Below are 21,276 nucleotides of genomic sequence, written 5' to 3' on the forward strand. Positions count from 1 at the left end.
CATAGAGGAATTATCTGATTGGTGGACTCAGGAAGATGACTAAGTTTTTATTATAATGACTAATAGATCTATAATGTCCCATTAAGAAAAAGTGGGCATTTTTCTTCTAAATGGTTATAGGTACATTGAAATACTCAGTGTTTTGGTGAGACAAATGATACAAAAAACTAAGAACTACACACCCAACTAGATAACCTCTGATGTATCATGTAGCATTCTAACTTAAAAATTCAGTGACTTTAGGTCATTGTCAAGCTTACTGTCAGATAGTGATACAGAACATAGAGAAGAAATTAGAGGTTTTGATGATGTGAGAAAAGGCCTTGTCCTTAACCTACCGAAGGTATATTTATGGTTTGTTCACACATTGAAGGGCATGTAGCCTGGTGTCTCTGGAGTTGGTGGTTGTAATGAATCCAAAAGCTATTGCTCATTTCTTTAAAGTAAAACTTGATGTTTTAAAAATTCTACATGGAACTTGAATAGTAAACAAGCAAGTAATAGTTTTGTTTGATTCCAATCAGTGTTTCTTCTTTCTTGCCTCTTAGAATGGGGAGTGCCCTGCTGTCCAGATTTGATTTGGTCTTTATCCTGTTAGACACCCCAAATGAGGATCATGATCATTTACTCTCTGAACATGTGATTGCAATAAGAGCTGGAAAGCAGAGAACTGTTAGCAGTGCCACAGTGGCTCGTATGAATAGTCAAGCTTCAACTACTTCTGTACTTGAAGTGATTTCTGATAAACCATTATCAGAAAGACTAAAGGTATGTTTCTTCTTAGTCATTCAGTTGAGTTCTGTTAGAGTTCAGTGTGTTCTTGTAGAGCAGTAGCATATAAACTTTCATACCAAAACCTTTTATAATAGTAGAGCTTATGTAACCTTAATTTGAAATAATTTTAGTTAACCAGAGAGCTGTAACTACAGTGTTTGATTTATTTGGAGAGTCTTTTAGAAATATGTGTCTGAAGAAGTTATACTAACAGTTTATTTACTACTCATCTTTTTTTTTTTTTTGAGAGGGCATCTCTCATATTTATTGATCAAATGGTTGTTAACAATAATAAAATTCTGTATAGGGGATTGTGTGTAATGCACAATCATTAATCAACCCCAAGCCTAATTCTCAACAGTCTCCAATCTTCTGAAGCATAACCAACAAGTTCTTACATGGTGAACAAGTTCTTACATTTACTACTTATCTTTGTAATCCTGGGCCTTTTTATCATGCTTTAGGTGGTTCCTGGAGAAACAATAGATCCAGTTCCCCACCAGCTGTTGAGAAAGTACATTGGTTATGCTCGGCAATATGTCTATCCAAGGCTATCCTCAGAAGCTGCTCAAATTCTACAAGATTTTTACCTTGAGCTCCGGAAGCAGAGTCAGCGCTTAAATAGCTCACCAATTACTACTAGGCAGCTGGAATCTCTGATTCGTCTAACAGAGGTTTAAGTTAATGCTTTTTTTTTGGCTTAAAACTGGGGGTGGGAGGTAGTATGATTTCTCTCAGTTTCCTGCTTAATGGACTTGATTTATCTTCCAGCTGAAAGATACTAGAAAAGAATCAAAAAAGTTTTTGAAAGGTTTGGTCATATCTGTAACACAAGATATGACGAAAGTAAAGCCACTTCATTTTGGGCACAAGACTAGTTACTATGCAACTTTTTTTTGTTTGTTTTAATGACACTCGTATAGGGTGAAAAGTAATTAGGTTAATTGAGGATTATGAGATTGATGTTAATGAAAGGTGTTAATATTTTATTTGATACACTACAGGTCTATAAGAGTAGTACCTGTTTTTCTAACAGTGGTAACATCTATTCACAGGTATGGAATGCTGAGAGAACTCTGGCAGTTAAAATTAGTTGGGTCAGAGTTTGGGCTTTTTGCTTCTAAATCTGATTATTTTTGTTTTAAGTTTAAATATAAAATTTGTCATCTTAACAAATTAGTTAGGCATGATTTACTGAAAATGAAAGGCAAGGAAAAAACAAGTGTATTTCATAATCAAATCTTCTGAAATGAACACTCAGAAAGATATGTTAGTATAGTAGATAAAAATAGATTTTAATGCATATTTTAAATGAGTGATCATTTTCATACTCAAGTTTTCAGGTACTTTTTAAAAATGCTGACTTTTCACATTACAATTCCTCTTCCCCCAAAATCAGTTTTTGTGTAAAATGAATAAATGAAATAAGGTTAGATATACTATACCAGCACAATGTTAAATACGTATTTATTTAAAAATGGTTGTTTTCTTTCAAAGGCACGAGCAAGGTTGGAATTAAGAGAGGAAGCAACCAAAGAAGATGCCGAGGACATAGTTGAAATTATGAAATACAGGTAAAATTAAAATTTTAAGTGCTATTTTAAATGAAAGCTGTCATCTTTCTATCTCAGGTTTTCACTGGATCACTTCTTTTCCTGTGAACAAATTACTTTTTTGTTTTAAAATATTTCTATATAAATAATCTTTACATTTTAAAAAATTGCCCTTGAATGATAATACATTCACATAGTTCTAAAAATCACCTCATAGTACACACTCTGAGAAGACTTGGCTCCATCCTGCTTATCACCACCCTTCGTCTCCACCAGAACACCCATTACTTTCATGTAAATAGCATATGACTTAACACTGTTTTGTACTTTTTTAAAAATTTGACAATATATACAGAAACCCCTTATTTGGAGAGAATTCTTTTTTTTTTTTTTTACAGCTACATAGTATGCTATTTCTTAAATGCACCGTAGTTTATTTAACCAGTCCCCCATTGCTAGACATGTGAGTGTTTCCCATTCTTTTGCTATTACAAACAATGCTATAATGAGCAATGTCTGTAAGTAACTTCATATGTGGGTAAGTGTATACCTGTATGAGAAATTCTCAGTAATTATATATCTGGGCCCAAGCATAAATAAATACCTTGGGATTTTGACAGTATTGCTAAACTGTGTCCTCTGTATTTTATAGCATTTGGTAAACCATGATTCCTAGAAGGTAGGAAAGAAAAAAAAAATCTGTAATTTAGTTGATCATAGATGTCTACCTTAGACATAGACTTTTTTTAGTTAATAAAAGCAAAAGCTGATTATTTTAGGTAGGGTTTTTTCAGTTAAAATTTTTTTTCAGTAGGTTCACACAGAGGCTTCAAAATTCAAAAGTTCAAGAAGTACATAGTAGAGGTTTCCTCCTACCCTGTTTACTGGCTACCTAGTTCTTCCTCCTCTTGCCCCAAGGGCAACAAATAATCAATTTTTTGTGTGAATTTCAGATATAAAATACCCGTCACAACTCTCTATATTCTTTCCCCCTTGTGTGGAGGAGTGGCAGCCTGCCATACACGTTCTACCCCCTTGCTTTTCTCACTTTCAGTGCATCTTGGAAGTCATTCCATGTCAGTGCTAAAGAGCTTCCTTTCACTTGTCACAACTATATAGCATTACATTGTGTGAGTGCATCATAATTTAGAAATTAGCTCTTTTTAATATGCTCTACAGCAATTAAAATATAAATCTGTTAGGAATCTACTTTCCCAAGGCCAAAAAATATATTGAAGATGAAATTATTTTGTTACTTTGTCAGGTAATTTCTGTTTCTTCAAAAGTAGATACATTTTTCTTTTCCTGATAGGTATTCTGGGAACTGTTAGGAATCAGAACCAGGTGGCTCTGCCCAGTTTTTCTCATTTGGCTCTGAGCCAGAGTCATACAGCATAGCTGCAAGAGCGAGGGCTTTAGAACTTGACCTGGAGCTACCATGGCAAGTTACACTCTGCCTCTAGTCTCCTTTTGTGCTCTAAGGGATCACACACAGTGCTCCCTGCTGTACAAAGTGACAGATATGGTTCTGAGACTGAGCAGATTGCGTTTTCTCTGACTCCTATTGTTAAGTAACAGCTTCAAAAACTGGCAGTATTTACAACACAGATCAGAAGTTTCCAAAATTATCCTTTTCAAAGAATTTCTTAGGTCTAGTCTTCAAAGTTTTCCATCTGAGTTTTCTAGTACTTCAGAGCTGCAGATCCTTTCTCTATTTCCCTACAGAGAGACTTTACCTAGTTGTCTCTTCATCTCCAGGCTGATACTGGCCTATCTCTGGAGGCACTCTGCCCTCTCTGCTGCCTCTAGAAGCATGCTGTGTGGTTAGAAGGGGAGCCATGTTGCCTCCTTAAGGTCTAAGCTTTAATCTATAACTTATGTCTTGCCCTTATAGGCAGCCCATAAAGAAGGGCCTTTCTTTCTGACTCAATATGTCAGCAACAATGAAGGCTATACTTGTGGTCTCTGAAAGCTTTAAAAATTCAAGAATTGACAGCTCTTAATTTTTTATTGCTGACCCTAAAGCAACAGCCTCATAATGAGTAAAATCATTAATTACTAATGATTGCCAACCCTTTCAACTAATTTCTAACATATTACCTTCTATCTAAATGTCTTATAATTAAGCATCATACAGTACTTGAACTGTCAGTTTTCTCTTTCACATGATATAGTGCTAGGGTTAGAGGGATCTTGTAGATGAAGATTTTACTAAGCTGGTTTCATTCCTTCTGCAATTGACTTCATTGTGTTGAAAATCTCTACTTGCCATTTATAAGCAACCAGATCGTCTAAGAATTACTAGACTTTCTTAGAACATTCTGCCAGGGGCTCGGTGTACCACAATACAAAATAAAGGAATGGCCACAAATACCAGTTGTCTGCCTAATTCTGGTGGGCCTAGGTTCCTGGGAGACTAGACCAATAAGAAACCTAGAGACTGCTATAAGAGAGATCCTTTTTTTCACAAGAAAAATAAGTCACTGACCATAACCAAAATTCCAGAAAACTTACATTCTACCTTTTTTTCTCACTTAAAAACAAGGACCAACAATAGGGACTCTTATTTGATGATAAGAAGCTACCTGTTTGCTTATAAGCTAGAGTGCATCTTTCTTTCTGTGCATCCTGCACTTAAACTCACCACCTTTTGTGGTGGAACTAAGATTGCCACTCCTAACTTCCTTTTTGTCTCCTGCTTTGGGTCTTCTGGTGCGTGGCTCTGCTGAAGATTGTCAAATGCATCTACTGTATAGGTTGTTGGCTATCAAGCAAATCAAGGGTCAAACTACCCTGATAATCCTTTTACCTGTAATGTCTCTTTATGAGGCTTTACCCTTACTCAGTTTACTTAGGCCTCAGACCCCAGATCTTGCCTCAAGCAGTCTGGTATTTCTCCACAGGATGGAGTCAAGATTGCAGGTTAGAGCTTCAGGAAAGGATGGAAGGATAGCAGATGGGTAAGAATCCTGGTAATTGTTAAAGTGGGAAGAAGGGAGGTGACAGACTCTTGGTTGGTGACCTTGGAATTTTGAATTTTCCACAGTGCCTAGCATGCAACCTAACATTGAGTGGCCGTCGGTCTATTTTTAAATTTTATTTTGAAAGGCACTCAGTATATAAAGGTATATAAAGGAGTTTGCTTTCAAACTCCAGAACGTGTGCCTTCACACAAGCCCTGTGTGACAGGGAAGGGCCTGGATAGTCTTATTCCCACTACACAGCTGGGAAATTGTGGCCATGGGAGGGTCAGTGACTGTCCTGAGGTCACCAAGCCAGGGGCATCCCCAGCTCGCGCTGGAACCCAGGCCTCTGCCTATATCTTTCTCGCCTGGCAGCTGCCTGAGAACCACAAACTGTGGGGACTGGGTTTTCCACCCAAGAGTTTGCTGTTTATGTTGGCTGCAGAGGGACTCCAGTTATCTTTGTCAAATCAAAACACGATGTGAGAGGTCTCTGGTTTTGCGATACCTGCGTCCACGCGCAAGGGTTGCAGTTCTGCGCCAGACTGAGCTTCTGTTGGAATGTGGGGAAAGGTGGGAGCCAGAAAGAGAGTCAGTGGGCATTTCTGCCAGGTGCCTGGGCCTCAGGGGGACCAGAGTTGAATGGAGGGGAGGACACCAGAGGTGGTCTTTGTGGCCCCTGTCCTTTCTTGGAGCCCCATCCCCCCTCTGCCTCCTTCTTCACAAACATCCTCTGATTGACTGTTCCCCAGGGCCTATACTGCCTAGTAGGTAACCAATTTATGTTTAATTAATTGCTGATTAAATAACAACTTTGCCTTTGAGCCTTGCAGTAAAATTATATCTGTCCTATTGTACAGGGAGGAAGTCAGCAATAGGGCTGGATCAGGGAGGGTGGCTAATTGTGTTCAACTAGTGTTTTCAGACCTCTGGCTTAAATTCACTGTCAAGTAGATACTTCTTTTATTGATGATACTGTGAAAATAAGAGTAAGTAACAGAGAACTGGAGGTAATCGGTATATCCCTTGCTATCTAAGCATCATTACTGCAAGTCAACAGAACCCTTACAGTTCATTCCCAGATGTTTTTAAACACCTTTTATTTGCCAGATGCTGCACTAGGAGCTGGGAACACATCTTTACCCAGTAGATACTAGATTTACTATGTTTAGAATTTCTTTTTTTCTTGAATCACAAAGAATGTCCCAGGTATTTATATTGTAGTCTTATCAACTTTGTGTATTTTTATGCATTTCTCTTCTCAAATTTAGAAGTATCTTAAAAGTGGTAACTGCATCCAAAATACTTTTAATCCAAACAGCCCATACCATAGTGAATTTCACAGTGGCTACTTCATAAATACATGTTTATACCTTTGCTGCATGAGAGTCTTGATTACTTCCACATTTTTCTTCTAACCTGAAGGCCTGAAACAAAAATTTCAGTAGCCATGCCATATTGGGTAACTTTGTTTTTCTTCTTCCATTAAGCATGCTAGGAACTTACTCTGATGAATTTGGGAACCTAGATTTTGAGCGATCCCAGCATGGTTCTGGAATGAGCAACAGGTCAGCAGCAAAAAGATTTATTTCTGCTCTTAACAACATTGCTGAAAGAACTTATAATAATTTGTTTCAATTTCATCAACTTCGGCAGATTACCAAAGAACTAAACATTCAGGTATGAGAAATCAAATACTTAATAAATCCTTCTAACATTTTCAGGAGGTCTTAATTTATAGTAGCACTTTTAAACATCAAAAGATTTGGATTAAAAGAATGGAATAGGCATTTTTGGAATATTTAAAAATACAAGCTTGTTCAAGCAATGAAATTAGCTTCTCAGAGCTTAGAGAAGTTTTTATCTAAAATCCACCTCTTTTTGAAAGATTTTTCAGCATCTTGATATTGAAGGGGAAACACTGTAGCAAGACATAGTTTCCATGTTTTTCTGCCAATCCCTTGTGGGCAGGTGGGCCTAACTTCTTTGAATTTCAGTTTCCTCATTTGTTAAATGTTAAGATTCTACTTGTTCCACCTACTTAAAAGTTTTGGTAAAAGTGGATGTAATAGGACTTTAAACATGTAAAACTGTTATATGGAAAATTGCCCACTAATTTAAAAATTGAAGCTAGTCTAATGTTAAGAGTATCTACATATTGGAGTTTTTGTTTTTTATTAGCTCAGCATTATAGAACCCAAAGCTTATGTAAGCAATTTTCTCTATAAGAAATACATATAATTTCATTTGCCCAAGAAACCTGACAATTATATATTACTATTGAGAGATTAATTTTAAAACTCACATTTTTGCATATTACTTAATGGACTGTTTTGATGTCTTCCAGGTTGCTGATTTTGAAAATTTTATTGGATCACTAAATGACCAAGGTTACCTCTTAAAAAAAGGCCCAAAGGTTTACCAACTTCAAACTATGTGAAAGGGCTACTAAGTCAGAACCTCCTGGTTATTAGCAGTTTAAAGCCATCTCAATAATAAAGAATATGCAAAAAAATTACTGTTCTCTGAAAAATTATATCCCAAAAATAATGTAATAGGAAAAGAAATTAAACTAATTTAAGAAATGATAAAGTCATGTTAGTTTTTTACAACTTCTCCAAAATGTTAAATATAGTTTGCATTTTTTAACCTAAATGATGTAATTATAAATTATAGTCTTTTATTCTTGTAAATATTTCATGGTTTTTGCATATCAAATTCTACCTGGGTAAGCATTCACAAAGTTGCATTTTATGTTTAAATATTTTGACAAAAATGAATGGATGTCTTTCAGAAATAAATTGAAACCAACTTTCAACTCCAGAAAAACTTCAAAAGATTTTGTATTTATATATTTATCTTAACATCTTAGCCATTAAATATTTTTTTCACACAGTGTTTATTACCAATGTTAAACATATATCTATTCTAAATAAATAGCTGTGCAATTATCCATCCTTGCATATTACCTAATTTTCTGCTCAATTTCAATTATTCTCCCATTTATCTCCATTTTTCTAAAGGACATACTAGTAATGCTAACCCTTGAGTTTTCAGTTTTAAAAACTTAACTACTTACTACAGAAGGTGAGAGTGTTCTCTTAAACCCTTACCTACTACGTACATACACAATTTCACATTTCAATTTGTCATAATTTTTAATCTGTAGTCTACATTATTATGACTGTTGAATATTATTTATTCCTTTCTTGTACAACTTTTTGTTTTCCCTAGAGTTAATAATTTGTTTTACAACTACTTAGATTTCTAGGTATCTACCACCAATTTGACCCTAAGGCTCCAGTGTAAGTCTGTCTCCTCTCAGAACATGCAGACAAATCAAACAGTGTATTTTAACTTCTTGGGTACCTATTTCCTGGAATTCTCTGACCTTTCCAGTCTGAACTACACAGCTGTCATCTTGGGACTTCTCAGTCTCTCTTCCATTTCCTATCTCCTATGTCGTCTTCTTTTCTGGTTTTACTCCTTATTTTGGGTGGAATCCATCTAGTAGCTTCCTGAGAAAGAGTTCCTAAGGCAAATTCTACATTCACCCCAGAACTGGTAGTTTGGACATCGAATTTTAGTTTGGAAATCATTTTTATGCAGAATTTTAGATGTGTGTCTATTGTTTTTAATTTTCAGTGTTGCTGTTTAGAAATCCAAAGCCATTCTGATTTTTATTCCTGGCATATGACATTTTCTTTTTCCTCTTGAGAAGCTATTCAAATCTTCCCTTTTCCTGTGGTATTCAGAAATTTTATAGTGTATAATAACTATCCTGCTGGTTTCTTATGCCCAAAATGTTGGAGTTATTGTTACCTCTTCTTTCTCATACTTCATGTCACTCCATCAACAGATCCTTTCAGCACTATCTTCAAAATATCTGGAATATGATCATTTTAAGTTATTTCCCGTTCTGCTACTAGAGCTAGATCCACCCTCTCTTGTCCAGCTTTGTAGAGACAAAGACTTCGCTTTATGCACTATAGTTTCCCTGGCGAGTAGGACAGATTTTGACACATACCTGTGAGATAGATACACAAAAAGTGGGTGATTATACCTCTAGTAATTGAGGATGCAGAATGGTACAGAACTGAAGTGGTTAAGCAACTTGATTTAAGAATACAGAAAAATAACAAAACAAAGCAAGAGTTTTTAGTAACAAGATCGAGGCATATCCCCCATTCTCTTTGGAGAAATTTCTCAAAAGCAATAAGGAAACTGGGAAACAAAAACTGTGTAGTCCATCTTCTGTAAACTAGGAGACAGCTGTAAACCCACATCCGAACCCACTAAAAAGAGCTACCAAAGCTGTCAGGATCAGGCAGCCTGGCATGAGGGAAGAGGCAGAGATGATGCCTGTGGCTGAAGCTTTTAGAAGGAACCAACAAAGTATATTTCTCAAAGTATATTTTCCACACCTTTTGGAGCAAAAAGTAAAATCCCATGTTTTCAGTAGTGTGAATTTGACATGCTGCTTGGCAGCGGCAGCTTCTCAGGACCTTGCCGGATTACAAGAAGTAAAAGAAGAGATGTTAAATGAGAAGTCACAGATAAGCCACTTTGATGGAAAAAAAAAAGTTGACCTCAAATTTCTTCAAAATATTATTCATCACTGAAACAATGGAGCAATGCCCACAAGACTTTTTAAGAAAAAATTGTATACCCGCATGTTTCAGTCATGTTTCTTAGTTGAAAACCAGGAGTCAACAAACCTTTTCTATAAAGGGCTAGTTAGTAAAAATTTTAGATTTTCTGGGCTGTCACAAATACTCAACTTTTGTTTTAGCTCTAAAACAGCCACAGATAATACATAAATGAGTGTTTTCCAGGCGGGAGCCAAGATGGCGGCGTGAGTAGAGCAGTGGAAATCTCCTCCCAAAAACACATAGAGCTATGAAAATATAACAAAGAAAAATCTTCCTAAAATAGAGACCACAGGACACAGGACAACATCCAGACCACATCCACACCTGCAAGAACCCAGCGCCTTGTGAAGGGGGTAAGATACAAGCCCCAGCCCGGCGGGACCCGAGCGCCCCTCCCCCCGGCTCCCGGCGGGTGGAGAGAAACCGGAGCAGTTTTTTTTTTTGGCGAGCGCTTTTTGGAAGCCTTAGAGGGACGGGCCCCCGTTGCTGGGGAGGCAGGGTGGCGGGACCGGTGAGGAGGTGCCTGGGAACGGCGCCGGAGGACAAAGAATATCCCGCGTTTCTCCCTGCGAGACCTGGGGGCGGGTGCCTGAGACCGGTGCCTGAGGACGGAGGAGGTCGCGCGTTTTTCCCCTTTTTTTTTTTTCTCTTTTTGGCAAGCGCTTTTTGGAAGCCTTGAAGGGACGGGGACCCCAGTGCTAGGGAGGCACGGTGGCGGGACTGGTGAGCGGGTGGCTGGGACCGGCGCCTGAGGACAAAGAATATCCCCCGTTTTTCCCTGCGGGACCGGTGGGCGAGTGCCTGAGACCGGCACTTGAGGACAGAGGAAATCGCGCGTTTTTCCCCTTTTTTTTTTCTCTTTTCTGCGAGTGCTTTTTGGAAGCCTAAAAGGGACAGGGACCCCGGTGCTAGGGAGGCAGGGCGGCGGGACTGGTGAGCGGGTGCCTGGGACCGGCACCTGAGGACAAAGAATATCCCGCATTTTTCCCTGTGGGACCGGTGGGTGGGTGCCTGAGACCAGCACCTGAGGACGGAAGAAATCGCGCGTTTTTCCCCTTTTTTTTTTCTCTCTTTTTGCCAAGTGCTTTTTGGAAGCCTTGAAGGGACAGGGACCCCGGTGCTAGGGAGGCAGGGCGGCGGGACTGGTGAGCGGGTGCGTGGGACCAGTGCCTGAGGACCAAGAATATTGAGCGTTCCTTCCCTGCGGGACCAGTGGGTGGGTGCTTTTTGGAAGCCTTGAAAGGACAGGGACCCTGGTGCTAGGGAGACAGGGCAGCAGGACCAGTGCGCGGGTGCCTGGGACCGGCACCTGAGGAAAAAAAAAAAAAATCGCGTGTTTTTTCTTTTTTTTTTCCTTTCTGTTCCCTCTCTCATTGTTGCTGTTGTTGTTTTGGTTTGGAGAGTGCTTTTTGGAAATCTTAAAGGGGCAGGACAGGTCACTTAGACCAGAAGCAGGGAATCTGGGGATCTCTGGGCACTCTAACCCCCTGGGCAGCAGGGAGCACAGAGGCCCCTTACGGAGATAAATAGTCTCCTGGCTGCTCCCCCTCTAACGGGGCTCCACCATTTTGGAGGAACAGCCCCAGCCAGGCCAAGCCCACAGCAACAGTGGAGATAAACCCCAAAGCAACTGGGCAGGAAGCAGAAGCCCTGTCTGCGCACAGCTGCCCAGCACAAGCCACTAGAGGTCGCTATTCTCCCAGGAAAAGGCTACAAACCAACAAGAAGGGAAGCTCTTCCAGCGGTCACTTGTACCAGCTCTGCAGACTATCTCTATCACCATGAAAAGGCAAAACTACAGGCAGACAAAGATCACAGAGACAACACCTGAGAAGGAGACAGACCTAACTAGTCCTCCTGAAAAAGAATTCAAAATAAAAATCATGAACATGCTGACAGAGATGCAGAAAAAAATGCAAGAGCAATGGGATGAGATGCAGAGAAAAATGCAAGAGCAATGGGATGAGATGCAGAGAAAAATGCAAGAGCAGTGGGATGAAGTCTGGAAGGAGATCACAGATGTTAGGAAAGAGATCACAGAAGTGAAACAATCCCTGGAAGGATTTATAAGCAGAATGGATAAGATGCAAGAGGCCATTGAAGGAATAGAAGCCAGAGAACAGGAACGTATAGAAGCTGACATAGAGAGAGATAAAAGGATCTCCAGGAATGAAACAACACTAAGAGAAATATGTGACCAATACAAAAGGAAAAACATTCGTATTATAGGGATACCAGAAGAGGAAGAAAGAGGAAAAGGGATAGAAAGTGTCTTTGAAGAAATAATTGCTGAAAACTTCCCCAAACTGGGGGAGGAAATAATCGAACAGACCATGGAATTATACAGAACCCCCAACAGAAAGGATCCAAGGAGGACAACACCAAGACACATAATAATTAAAATGGCAAGGATCAAGGACAAGGAAAGAGTTTTAAAGGCAGCTAGAGAGAAAAAGGTCACCTATAAAGGAAAACCAATCAGGCTAACATCAGACTTCTCAACAGAAACCCTACAGGCCAGAAGAGAATGGCATGATATACTTAATGCAATGAAACAGAAGGGCCTTGAACCAAGGATACTGTATCCAGCACGACTATCATTTAAATATGATGGTGGGATCAAACAATTCCCAGATAAGCAAAAGCTGAGGGAATTTGCTTCCCACAAACCACCTCTACAGGGCATCCTACAGGGACTGCTCTAGATGGGAGCACCCCTAAAAAGAGCACAGAACAAAACACACAACATATGAAGAAGGGAGGAGGAGGAATAAGAAGGGAGAGAAGAAAAGACTCTCCAGACAGTGTATATAACAGCTCAATAAGCGAGCTAAGTTAGGCAGTAAGATACTAAAGAAGCTAACCTTGAACCTTTGGTAACCACAAATCTAAAGCCTGCAATGGCAATAAGTACATATCTTTCAATAGTCACCCTAAATGTAAATGGACTTAATGCACCAATCAAAAGACATAGAGTAATAGAATGGATAAAAAAGCAAGACCCATCTATATGCTGCTTACAAGAAACTCACCTTAAACCCAAAGATAAGCATGGACTAAAAGTCAAGGGATGGAAAAACATATTTCAGGCAAACAACAGTGAGAAGAAAGCAGGGGTTGCAGTACTAATATCAGACAAAATAGACTTCAAAACAAAGAAAGTAACAAGAGATAAAGAAGGCCACTACATAATGATAAAGGGCTTAATCCAACAAGAGGATATAACCATTCTAAATATATATGCACCCAATACAGGAGCACCAGCATATGTGAAGCAAATACTAACAGAACTAAAGAGGGAAATAGACTGCAATGCATTCATTGTAGGAGACTTCAACACACCACTCACCCCAAAGGATAGATCCACCGGGCAGAAAATAAGTAAAGACACACAGGCACTGAACAACACACTAGAACAGATGGACCTAATAGACATCTATAGAACTTTACATCCAAAAGCAACAGGATATACATTCTTCTCAAGTGCACATGGAACATTCTCCAGAATAGACCACATACTAGCTCACAAAAAGAGCCTCAGTAAATTCCACAATATTGAAATTCTACCAACCAATTTTTCAGACCACAAAGGTATGAAAGTAGAAATAAATTCTACAAAGAAAACAAAAAGGCTCACAAACACATGGAGGCTTAACAACATGCTACTAAATAATCAATGGATCAATGAACAAATCAAAATAGAGATCAAGGAATATATAGAAACAAATGAAAACAACACTAAGCCCCAACTTCTGTGGGATGCAGCGAAAGCAGTCTTAAGAGGAAAGTATATAGCAATCCAGGCACACTTGAAGAAGGAAGAACAATCCCAAATGAATAGTCTAACATCACAATTATTAAAACTGGAAAAAGAAGAACAAATGAGGCCTAAAGTCAGCAGAAGGAGGGACATAATAAAGATCAGAGAAGAAATAAACAAAATTGAGAAGAATAAAACAATAGCAAAAATCAACGAAACCAAGAGCTGGTTCTTTGAGAAAATAAACAAAATAGATAAGCCTCTAGCCCAACTTATTAAGAGAAAAAGAGAGTCAACACAAATCAACATAATCAGAAATGAGAATGGAAAAATCACGACAGACTCCACAGAAATACAAAGAATTATTAAAGACTACTATGAAAACCTATATGCCAACAAGCTGGAAAACCTAGAAGAAATGGACAACTTCCTAGAAAAATACAACCTCCCAAGACTGACCAAGGAAGAAACACAAAAGTTAAACAAACCAATTACAAGCAAAGAAATTGAAACAGTAATCAAAAAACTACCCAAGAACAAAACCCCGGGGACGGACGGATTTACCTCGGAATTTTATCAGACACACAGAGAAGACATAATACCCATTCTCCTTAAAGTGTTCCACAAAATAGAAGAAGAGGGAATACTCCCAAACTCATTCTATGAAGCCAACATCACCCTAATACCAAAACCAGGCAAAGACCCCACCAAAAAAGAAAATTACAGACCAATATCCCTGATGAACGTAGATGCAAAAATACTCAATAAAATATTAGCAAACAGAATTCAACAGTATATCAAAAGGATCATACACCATGACCAAGTGGGGTTCATCCCAGGGATGCAAGGATGGTACAACATTCGAAAATCCATCAACATCATCCACCACATCAACAAAAAGAAAGACAAAAACCACATGATCATCTCCATAGATGCTGAAAAAGCATTTGACAAAATTCAACATCCATTCATGATAAAAACTCTCAGCAAAATGGAAATAGAGGGCAAGTACCTCAACATAATAAAGGCCATATATGATAAACCCACAGCCAGCATTATACTGAACAGCGAGAAGCTGAAAGCATTTCCACTGAGATCGGGAACCAGACAGGGATGCCCACTCTCCCCACTGTTATTTAACATAGTACTGGAGGTCCTAGCCACGGCAATCAGACAAAACAAAGAAATACAAGGAATCCAGATTGGTAAAGAAGAAGTTAAACTGTCACTATTTGCAGATGATATGATACTGTACATAAAAAACCCTAAAGACTCCACTCCAAAACTACTAGAACTGATATCGGAATACAGCAAAGTTGCAGGATACAAAATCAACACACAGAAATCTGTAGCTTTCCTATACACTAACAACGAATCAATAGAAAGAGAAATCAGGAAAACAATTCCATTCACCATTGCATCAAAAAGAATAAAATACCTAGGAATAAACCTAACCAAGGAAGTGAAAGACTTATACTCTGAAAACTACAAGTCACTCTTAAGAGAAATTAAAGGGGACACTAATAAATGGAAAATCATCCCATGCTCATGGCTAGGAAGAATTAATATCGTCAAAATGGCCATCCTGCCGAAAGCAATATACAAATTTGATGCAATCCCTCTCAAATTACCAGCAACATTCTTCAATGAATTGGAACAAATAATTCAAAAATTCATATGGAAACACCAAAGACCCCGAATAGCCAAAGCAATCCTGAAAAAGAAGAATAAAGTAGGGGGGATCTCACTCCCCAACTTCAAGCTCTACTACAAAGCCATAGTAATCAAGACAATTTGGTACTGGCACAAGAACAGAGCCACAGACCAGTGGAACAGATTAGAGACCCCAGAAATTAACCCAAACATATATGGTCAATTAATATTTGATAAAGGAGCCATGGACATACAATGGCAAAATGACAGTCTCTTCAACAGATGGTGCTGGCAAAACTGGACAGCTACATGTAGGAGAATGAAACTGGACCATTGTCTAACCCCATATACAAAGGTAAACTCAAAATGGATCAAAGACCTGAATGTAAGTCACGAAACCATTAAACTCTTGGAAAAAAACATAGGCAAAAACCTCTTAGACATAAACATGAGTGATCTCTTCTTGAACATATCTCCCCGGGCAAGGAAAACAACAGCAAAAATGAGCAAGTGGGACTACATTAAGCTGAAAAGCTTCTGTACAGCGAAAGACACCATCAATAGAACAAAAAGGAACCCTACAGTATGGGAGAATATATTTGAAAATGACAGATCTGATAAAGGCTTGACGTCCAGAATATATAAAGAGCTCACACGCCTCAACAAACAAAAAACAAATAACCCAATTAAAAAATGGGCAGAGGAACTGAACAGAAAGTTCTCCAAAAAAGAAATACAGATGGCCAAGAGACACATGAAAAGATGCTCCACATCGCTAATTATCAGAGAAATGCAAATTAAAACTACAATGAGGTATCACCTCACACCAGTAAGGATAGCTGCCATCCAAAAGACAAACAACAACAAATGTTGGCGAGGCTGTGGAGAAAGGGGAACCCTCCTACACTGCTGGTGGGAATGTAAATTAGTTCAACCATTGTGGAAAGCAGTATGGAGGTGCATCAAAATGCTCAAAACAGACCTACCATTTGACCCAGGAATTCCACTCCTAGGAATTTGCCCTAAGAACGCAGCAATCAAGTTTGAGAAAGACAGATGCACTCCTATGTTTATCGCAGCACTATTTACAATAGCCAAGAATTGGAAGCAACCTAAATGTCCATCTGTAGATGAATGGATAAAGAAGATGTGGTACATATACACAATGGAATACTACTCAGCCATAAGAAGTGGAAAAATCCAACCATTTGCAGCAACATGGATGGAGCTGGAGAGTATTATGCTCAGTGAAATAAGCCAGGCAGAGAAAGAGAAATACCAAATGATTTCACTCATCTGAGGAGTATAGGAACAAAGGAAAAACTGAAGGAACAAAACAGCAGCAGAATTACAGAACCCAAAAATGGACTAACAGGTACCAAAGGGAAAGGAACTGGGGAGGATGGGTGGGCAGGGAGGGATAAGGGGGGGAAGAAGAAGGGGGGTATTAAGATTAGCATGCATGGGGGGGAGGGAGAAAGGGGAGGGTGGGCTGCACAACACAGAGAGGACAAGTAGTGACTCTACAACATTTTGCTAAGCTGATGGACAGTAACCGTAATGTGGTTGTTAGGGGGGACCTGATATAGGGGAGAGCATAGTAAACATAGTATTCTTCAGGTAAGTGTAGATTAAAAATTTAAAAAAAAAAAAAAAAGAAAGAAAGAAAGAAAAGGGGGATTACTCCTTAACAGGATAAAACTATTGGTAAATCAAAGATCAACGCATGCTTTAAATATCCTTAATGTTGATCACTTAAAGGGTGTCAGATGATCAGCTATGGAGGTACTCTTTTCTGATAATATTCCTTTCTCTTAATTAAAAAAAAAAAAAAAAAGCAGTTACTGTGTGCTGACCTCCAATGAGTTCTGCACAGTGGTATAGAGGGCATGTCAAAGTGTGGGCAAAGGGTCTGTTTGTTTCTACGCAGAAGATCAAGGCCTAGCTTGGATACCCAGAAATTGAACTAAGATACGATATGAGGAGGAGCTTCCGGCATCAGCACTCTCTGGAGGACTCGTGCCGGGGGATGATCATCAAAAAGCCTCCACAGGGATCCGGACGATGCTGCGGTTGTGGCTGCATCCAGCCCACCGTCTCCTGGACTTGCCATAAGAAGGAGGAGGGAGATGTCCAGGCTGGCATGTGCATACAGTGAGACAACGAATTTGACTGGATGTGTACTGTTGGAACTCAACCAGGAGTTGGGAGGGGTGCAAGTTGTAGCACCCCAAAATCTCATGACTATAGACTATCTATGGTTAAAAGAACATATGGGATGTGAACAGATCCCAGAAATGGGCTGCTTTAATTTGTCTGATGGTTCAAGTACAGTTGGAAAATATCCATCATATCATAGATAAATTTTCACAAATGCCTAGGGTGCCTAAATGGTTTTCTTGGCTTCACTGGAGATGGCTGGTAATTATAGATTTGCTTTGTTTATGTCACCGTATTCCTATTATGTTAATATGTGTGTGCAAATTAGTTAGTAGTTTAAAACCTATACATACTTAAGGTACTATACAAGAAGATATGTCAAAGAAATAATCAATCCTCCCAAGTTTCCTTCATATGCTACATCTATAGCTTTTCTTCTTCCTTCCTAATTACAAACCTTAAATAGAATTCGTGCCTCATATCGAATTTACCGAGTATCATAATTCCTCCAGGTGGTAAAGATACCTCGAGACAAGTGCTGGGCATAGAAGCCACAGGGCATAAATCTGCAAAGAAGTAAAAAGCTAATCTTTGCAAACAATATGGCTTCTCTCTCACTTACCAACTTTACATTTCCCTGTATGGCCCCGGAAGATGACTGGTTAGCCAGAGACGGGTAAGATTCCTCAAGGGAGGAACAACCTAAGACAGGCACAGTCGCAGGGGGGCCATCAGGTGAGAATTTGGGGATCAACAGAGGTGAGGCTCAGAACCTCACCCCCCCTGCTTTGAGAGAAATCTTCTGCATCCGTGGATGTCTTGCTGCCCTTGTCTAGCCTGGATTAATACTTAGTCCATAGGCACACACCTGATCATCTGATCATCTACATTTGCCTTCTTACAGCACTAAACTATGTTTTCTACCTTTATCTTGCATCTACCTACCACTTCAGCATTTTATTAAAAATAAAAATAATAATAATAATAGGAGAAATGTGGGATCAACATATAAATCAAGTACAAAAATCAAATGAATATTCATATTTGACCTGATGGTTTATAGGTCATATTGCATGATCAAAACCGAAAGTTTCTGTGATGAATGCCCTTGTACTGTTCACCATGTAAGAATTTATTCACTCTGTAAGAATTCGTTCACCATGTAAGAACTTGTTCGTTATGCTTCAGAAGATTGGAGACTGACGAGAATTAGGCTTGAGATGGATTAATGATTGTACATTGAGCATTGACCCCCCTATACTGAATTTTATTGTTGTTAACAACCATTTGATCAATAAATATGAGAGATGCCCTCTCAAAAAAAAAAAAAAAAAAAAAGATTACCTCCTAAAGCAAGAGAGGGAAATAAAAAAAAAAAAAAAAAAAAATTATAGGGAGAAAAGATGATACAGACCTAACAACAGAAGAAATTTGTGTTTTCTTAGATTCTATGTTGTCTGCTTGGCATCCATCAATCACAAGGCCAAACTAATGACTGAAGTTGTTCACACCTCCCCTATGATCCAGTTTGGTGGATTACAAACCCTCCCACCACAAACCTCAAGGTCTGTGTTTCACTTCCTGCCCATAAGGGACATTCCCACCTAACAGCTTCTCACCACTATGGCAGTTAACATGGCCTAGGGCTTCCCCTTCCTCCTGCATCCCATGTGGCCCTTCCTGGTGTGTGATGCCCCCTTCTTGTGGGAACTATAATAAATTCTTTCAAAGGCAATAATCTAATGTCTGTCAACTTACCATGAGTGAATAAAACAAATTTCAGAGCAGAAAAATCAGAAAATATCACATCATAAAGTTTTTAAAGTGATAAAAGATCCTAATTGTCTCGCCTGAGAGTTTCAGCCCTGGGCAAATTCACTCTGGATTTGGTGAGACTGAAAAATGACAACGAATGTTGTGGGTAAAGGATTTATACCCAGCTTTATTCTCATGGTCACAGGTCAAGGGCTAGAACCCTGTCTGTTTCAGGGCAGGTCTGCTTGCCCCAAGCCTGATTCTGCTGCCTCCAGGCTTCTCTGCCACCTCACAGCCCCAGTGCAGTGGGCAGAGTTCTTTATAGAGAGTCAATGATAGCACATTACCCACACGTGTGTAAGCCTGTGCCTGTGAGCATCGCATGTGTGCAGTGGGCAAGCAGACCAGGGTCAGGTGAAAATCCTGGCCAAGAAACTTCCATTTTCTCTACTAATATAGTCATGAAGTAAACCTAAACCAAGATATGTTGTATTAATGCAAATGGGCTGAACTCACCTATTGAAACAAAAAGATTTTCAGATGGATTCATGAACTCTTCTATCCAAAATACACCTACAAAAAGTTAGGAAGTTGAAAATAAAAGTACAAAGGAGAGCCAGGGAAATACAAAAGGAAAATGAGGGTATGATCTTAATATAAAAAGAGACTGAAGTCAGGGCAAAGCTTATTAAACAAAGGATATTTATAACACGAGAGGGAGCAATTCTTACAAATTATGTAATAATTATGTGCACCAAGTGGCATTAGGAAGCAGAAAGTACAGAAGGTAGTAGGAGACAGAAACCCATTCATAAAAAATTTTGTAGTCAAATGGACAAAAAGAATACAGAATCATGAATAATTAATTAAATGGATCTAATCAGTAAATACCAAAGTCTGCACCCTGGAAAACTGAATACACCTTTCCAAATACTCAAGGAAGTTGAAAATGTTAACCATAAAATAAACCTTAACAAATTCCAAAGAGTAAGTATAGACAGTCATCACATCACAAACCAATAAAATGAGAAATTCATAATTATGTAAAGTAGCTTTTGAATATAGACATCAAAACCAAAAAGTTCATATATTGCCTAAGAGCAAACACTAATTCTGGGAAACTCAGAATATCTCTGTAGATTAGGTTGGGTGGAGTGGTGGTGGGGCTGTGGGGAATCAGATAATAAATGGAGTCTGTACCCAGGTTCATTTTGCAGTGGCCCAGTGGATCCCTGAACCTACCCTCAGCTTCTGAGTGCATTACTGGGATAGACTACTTATCAACTTGCAGAATCTCCACTCGGTTCCCTAATTCATGGGTCAGTTATTATAATGAGAAAGCCAAATATGATAGAAGGGTCAAAACGCAATGCTGTATTCTTGCAAGAATCAGAGATTACTGCCATCGTCTCTTTTGGAAGATGAAGAGATCGCACTGTTTAACTCACTTTTTTCTGGATGTCTTAGAAAAATAGCAGAGGTGTATCTTAAATTATTCTAATTGCAGCTGCACATCCAAATGTAGTCTCTTCTTTATTACAGCAAATCAACATAGCCCCTAGAACTTGGTAGGAAGCTATAAATCCGGCAAATGCTATTTCTCAATCCCAATAATGAGAGAACAGGGGAAGCAGGTTGCTTTCACCTGCCAAGGAGAACAGTACTTAGGATCTCTGACAACTAAATCTCAGTTATGATTTAGTGTATGGAAACTTCATCTCACCATGCCCACAGGATGCCATTCTGGCCCATTCATCGATGACATCACACTGATAGGATGATGGGTGAGCAGACTGTATCAGATACCCTAGATGCCTTGGCAAGTCATTCATACCATAAGCTTAGGGGAAAAACCCACAATAACCAGTGATCTGTCTCCTCAGGGAAGCTTCTGGGGTCCAGCAGTCTGCTGCATATTAGAACATACCCTGCAAAGTGAAAGCCAGCTTGCCATACTTTGTCAACCCTTCCACTCTGAAAGAGAATGCTTAGTCTTGCTGCTTTCA

At 39.0% G+C, this 21,276-nt stretch overlaps 1 protein-coding gene across 5 annotated transcripts in view; it reads left to right on the plus strand.

The window, feature by feature from the left end:
- MCM8 (minichromosome maintenance 8 homologous recombination repair factor) overlaps positions 1 to 8,241 on the plus strand; it is a 60,737-nt gene extending 52,496 nt beyond the window's left edge. For all 5 annotated transcript variants that reach the window (XM_037017593.2, XM_037017592.2, XM_037017595.2 and 2 more), the window contains 5 exons: positions 549 to 768; positions 1,239 to 1,448; positions 2,272 to 2,348; positions 6,781 to 6,970; positions 7,638 to 8,241. In XM_037017593.2, coding sequence (XP_036873488.1) covers positions 549 to 768; positions 1,239 to 1,448; positions 2,272 to 2,348; positions 6,781 to 6,970; positions 7,638 to 7,730 — 790 coding nt within the window. In that variant the 3' untranslated portion in view covers positions 7,731 to 8,241. The remainder of the gene's footprint in view (positions 1 to 548; positions 769 to 1,238; positions 1,449 to 2,271; positions 2,349 to 6,780; positions 6,971 to 7,637) is intronic.
- Positions 8,242 to 21,276: the final 13,035 nt, after the last annotated feature.

This window comes from Manis javanica, chromosome 5, assembly GCF_040802235.1.
Source record: "Manis javanica isolate MJ-LG chromosome 5, MJ_LKY, whole genome shotgun sequence".
Taxonomy (NCBI): Eukaryota; Metazoa; Chordata; class Mammalia; order Pholidota; family Manidae; genus Manis; species Manis javanica.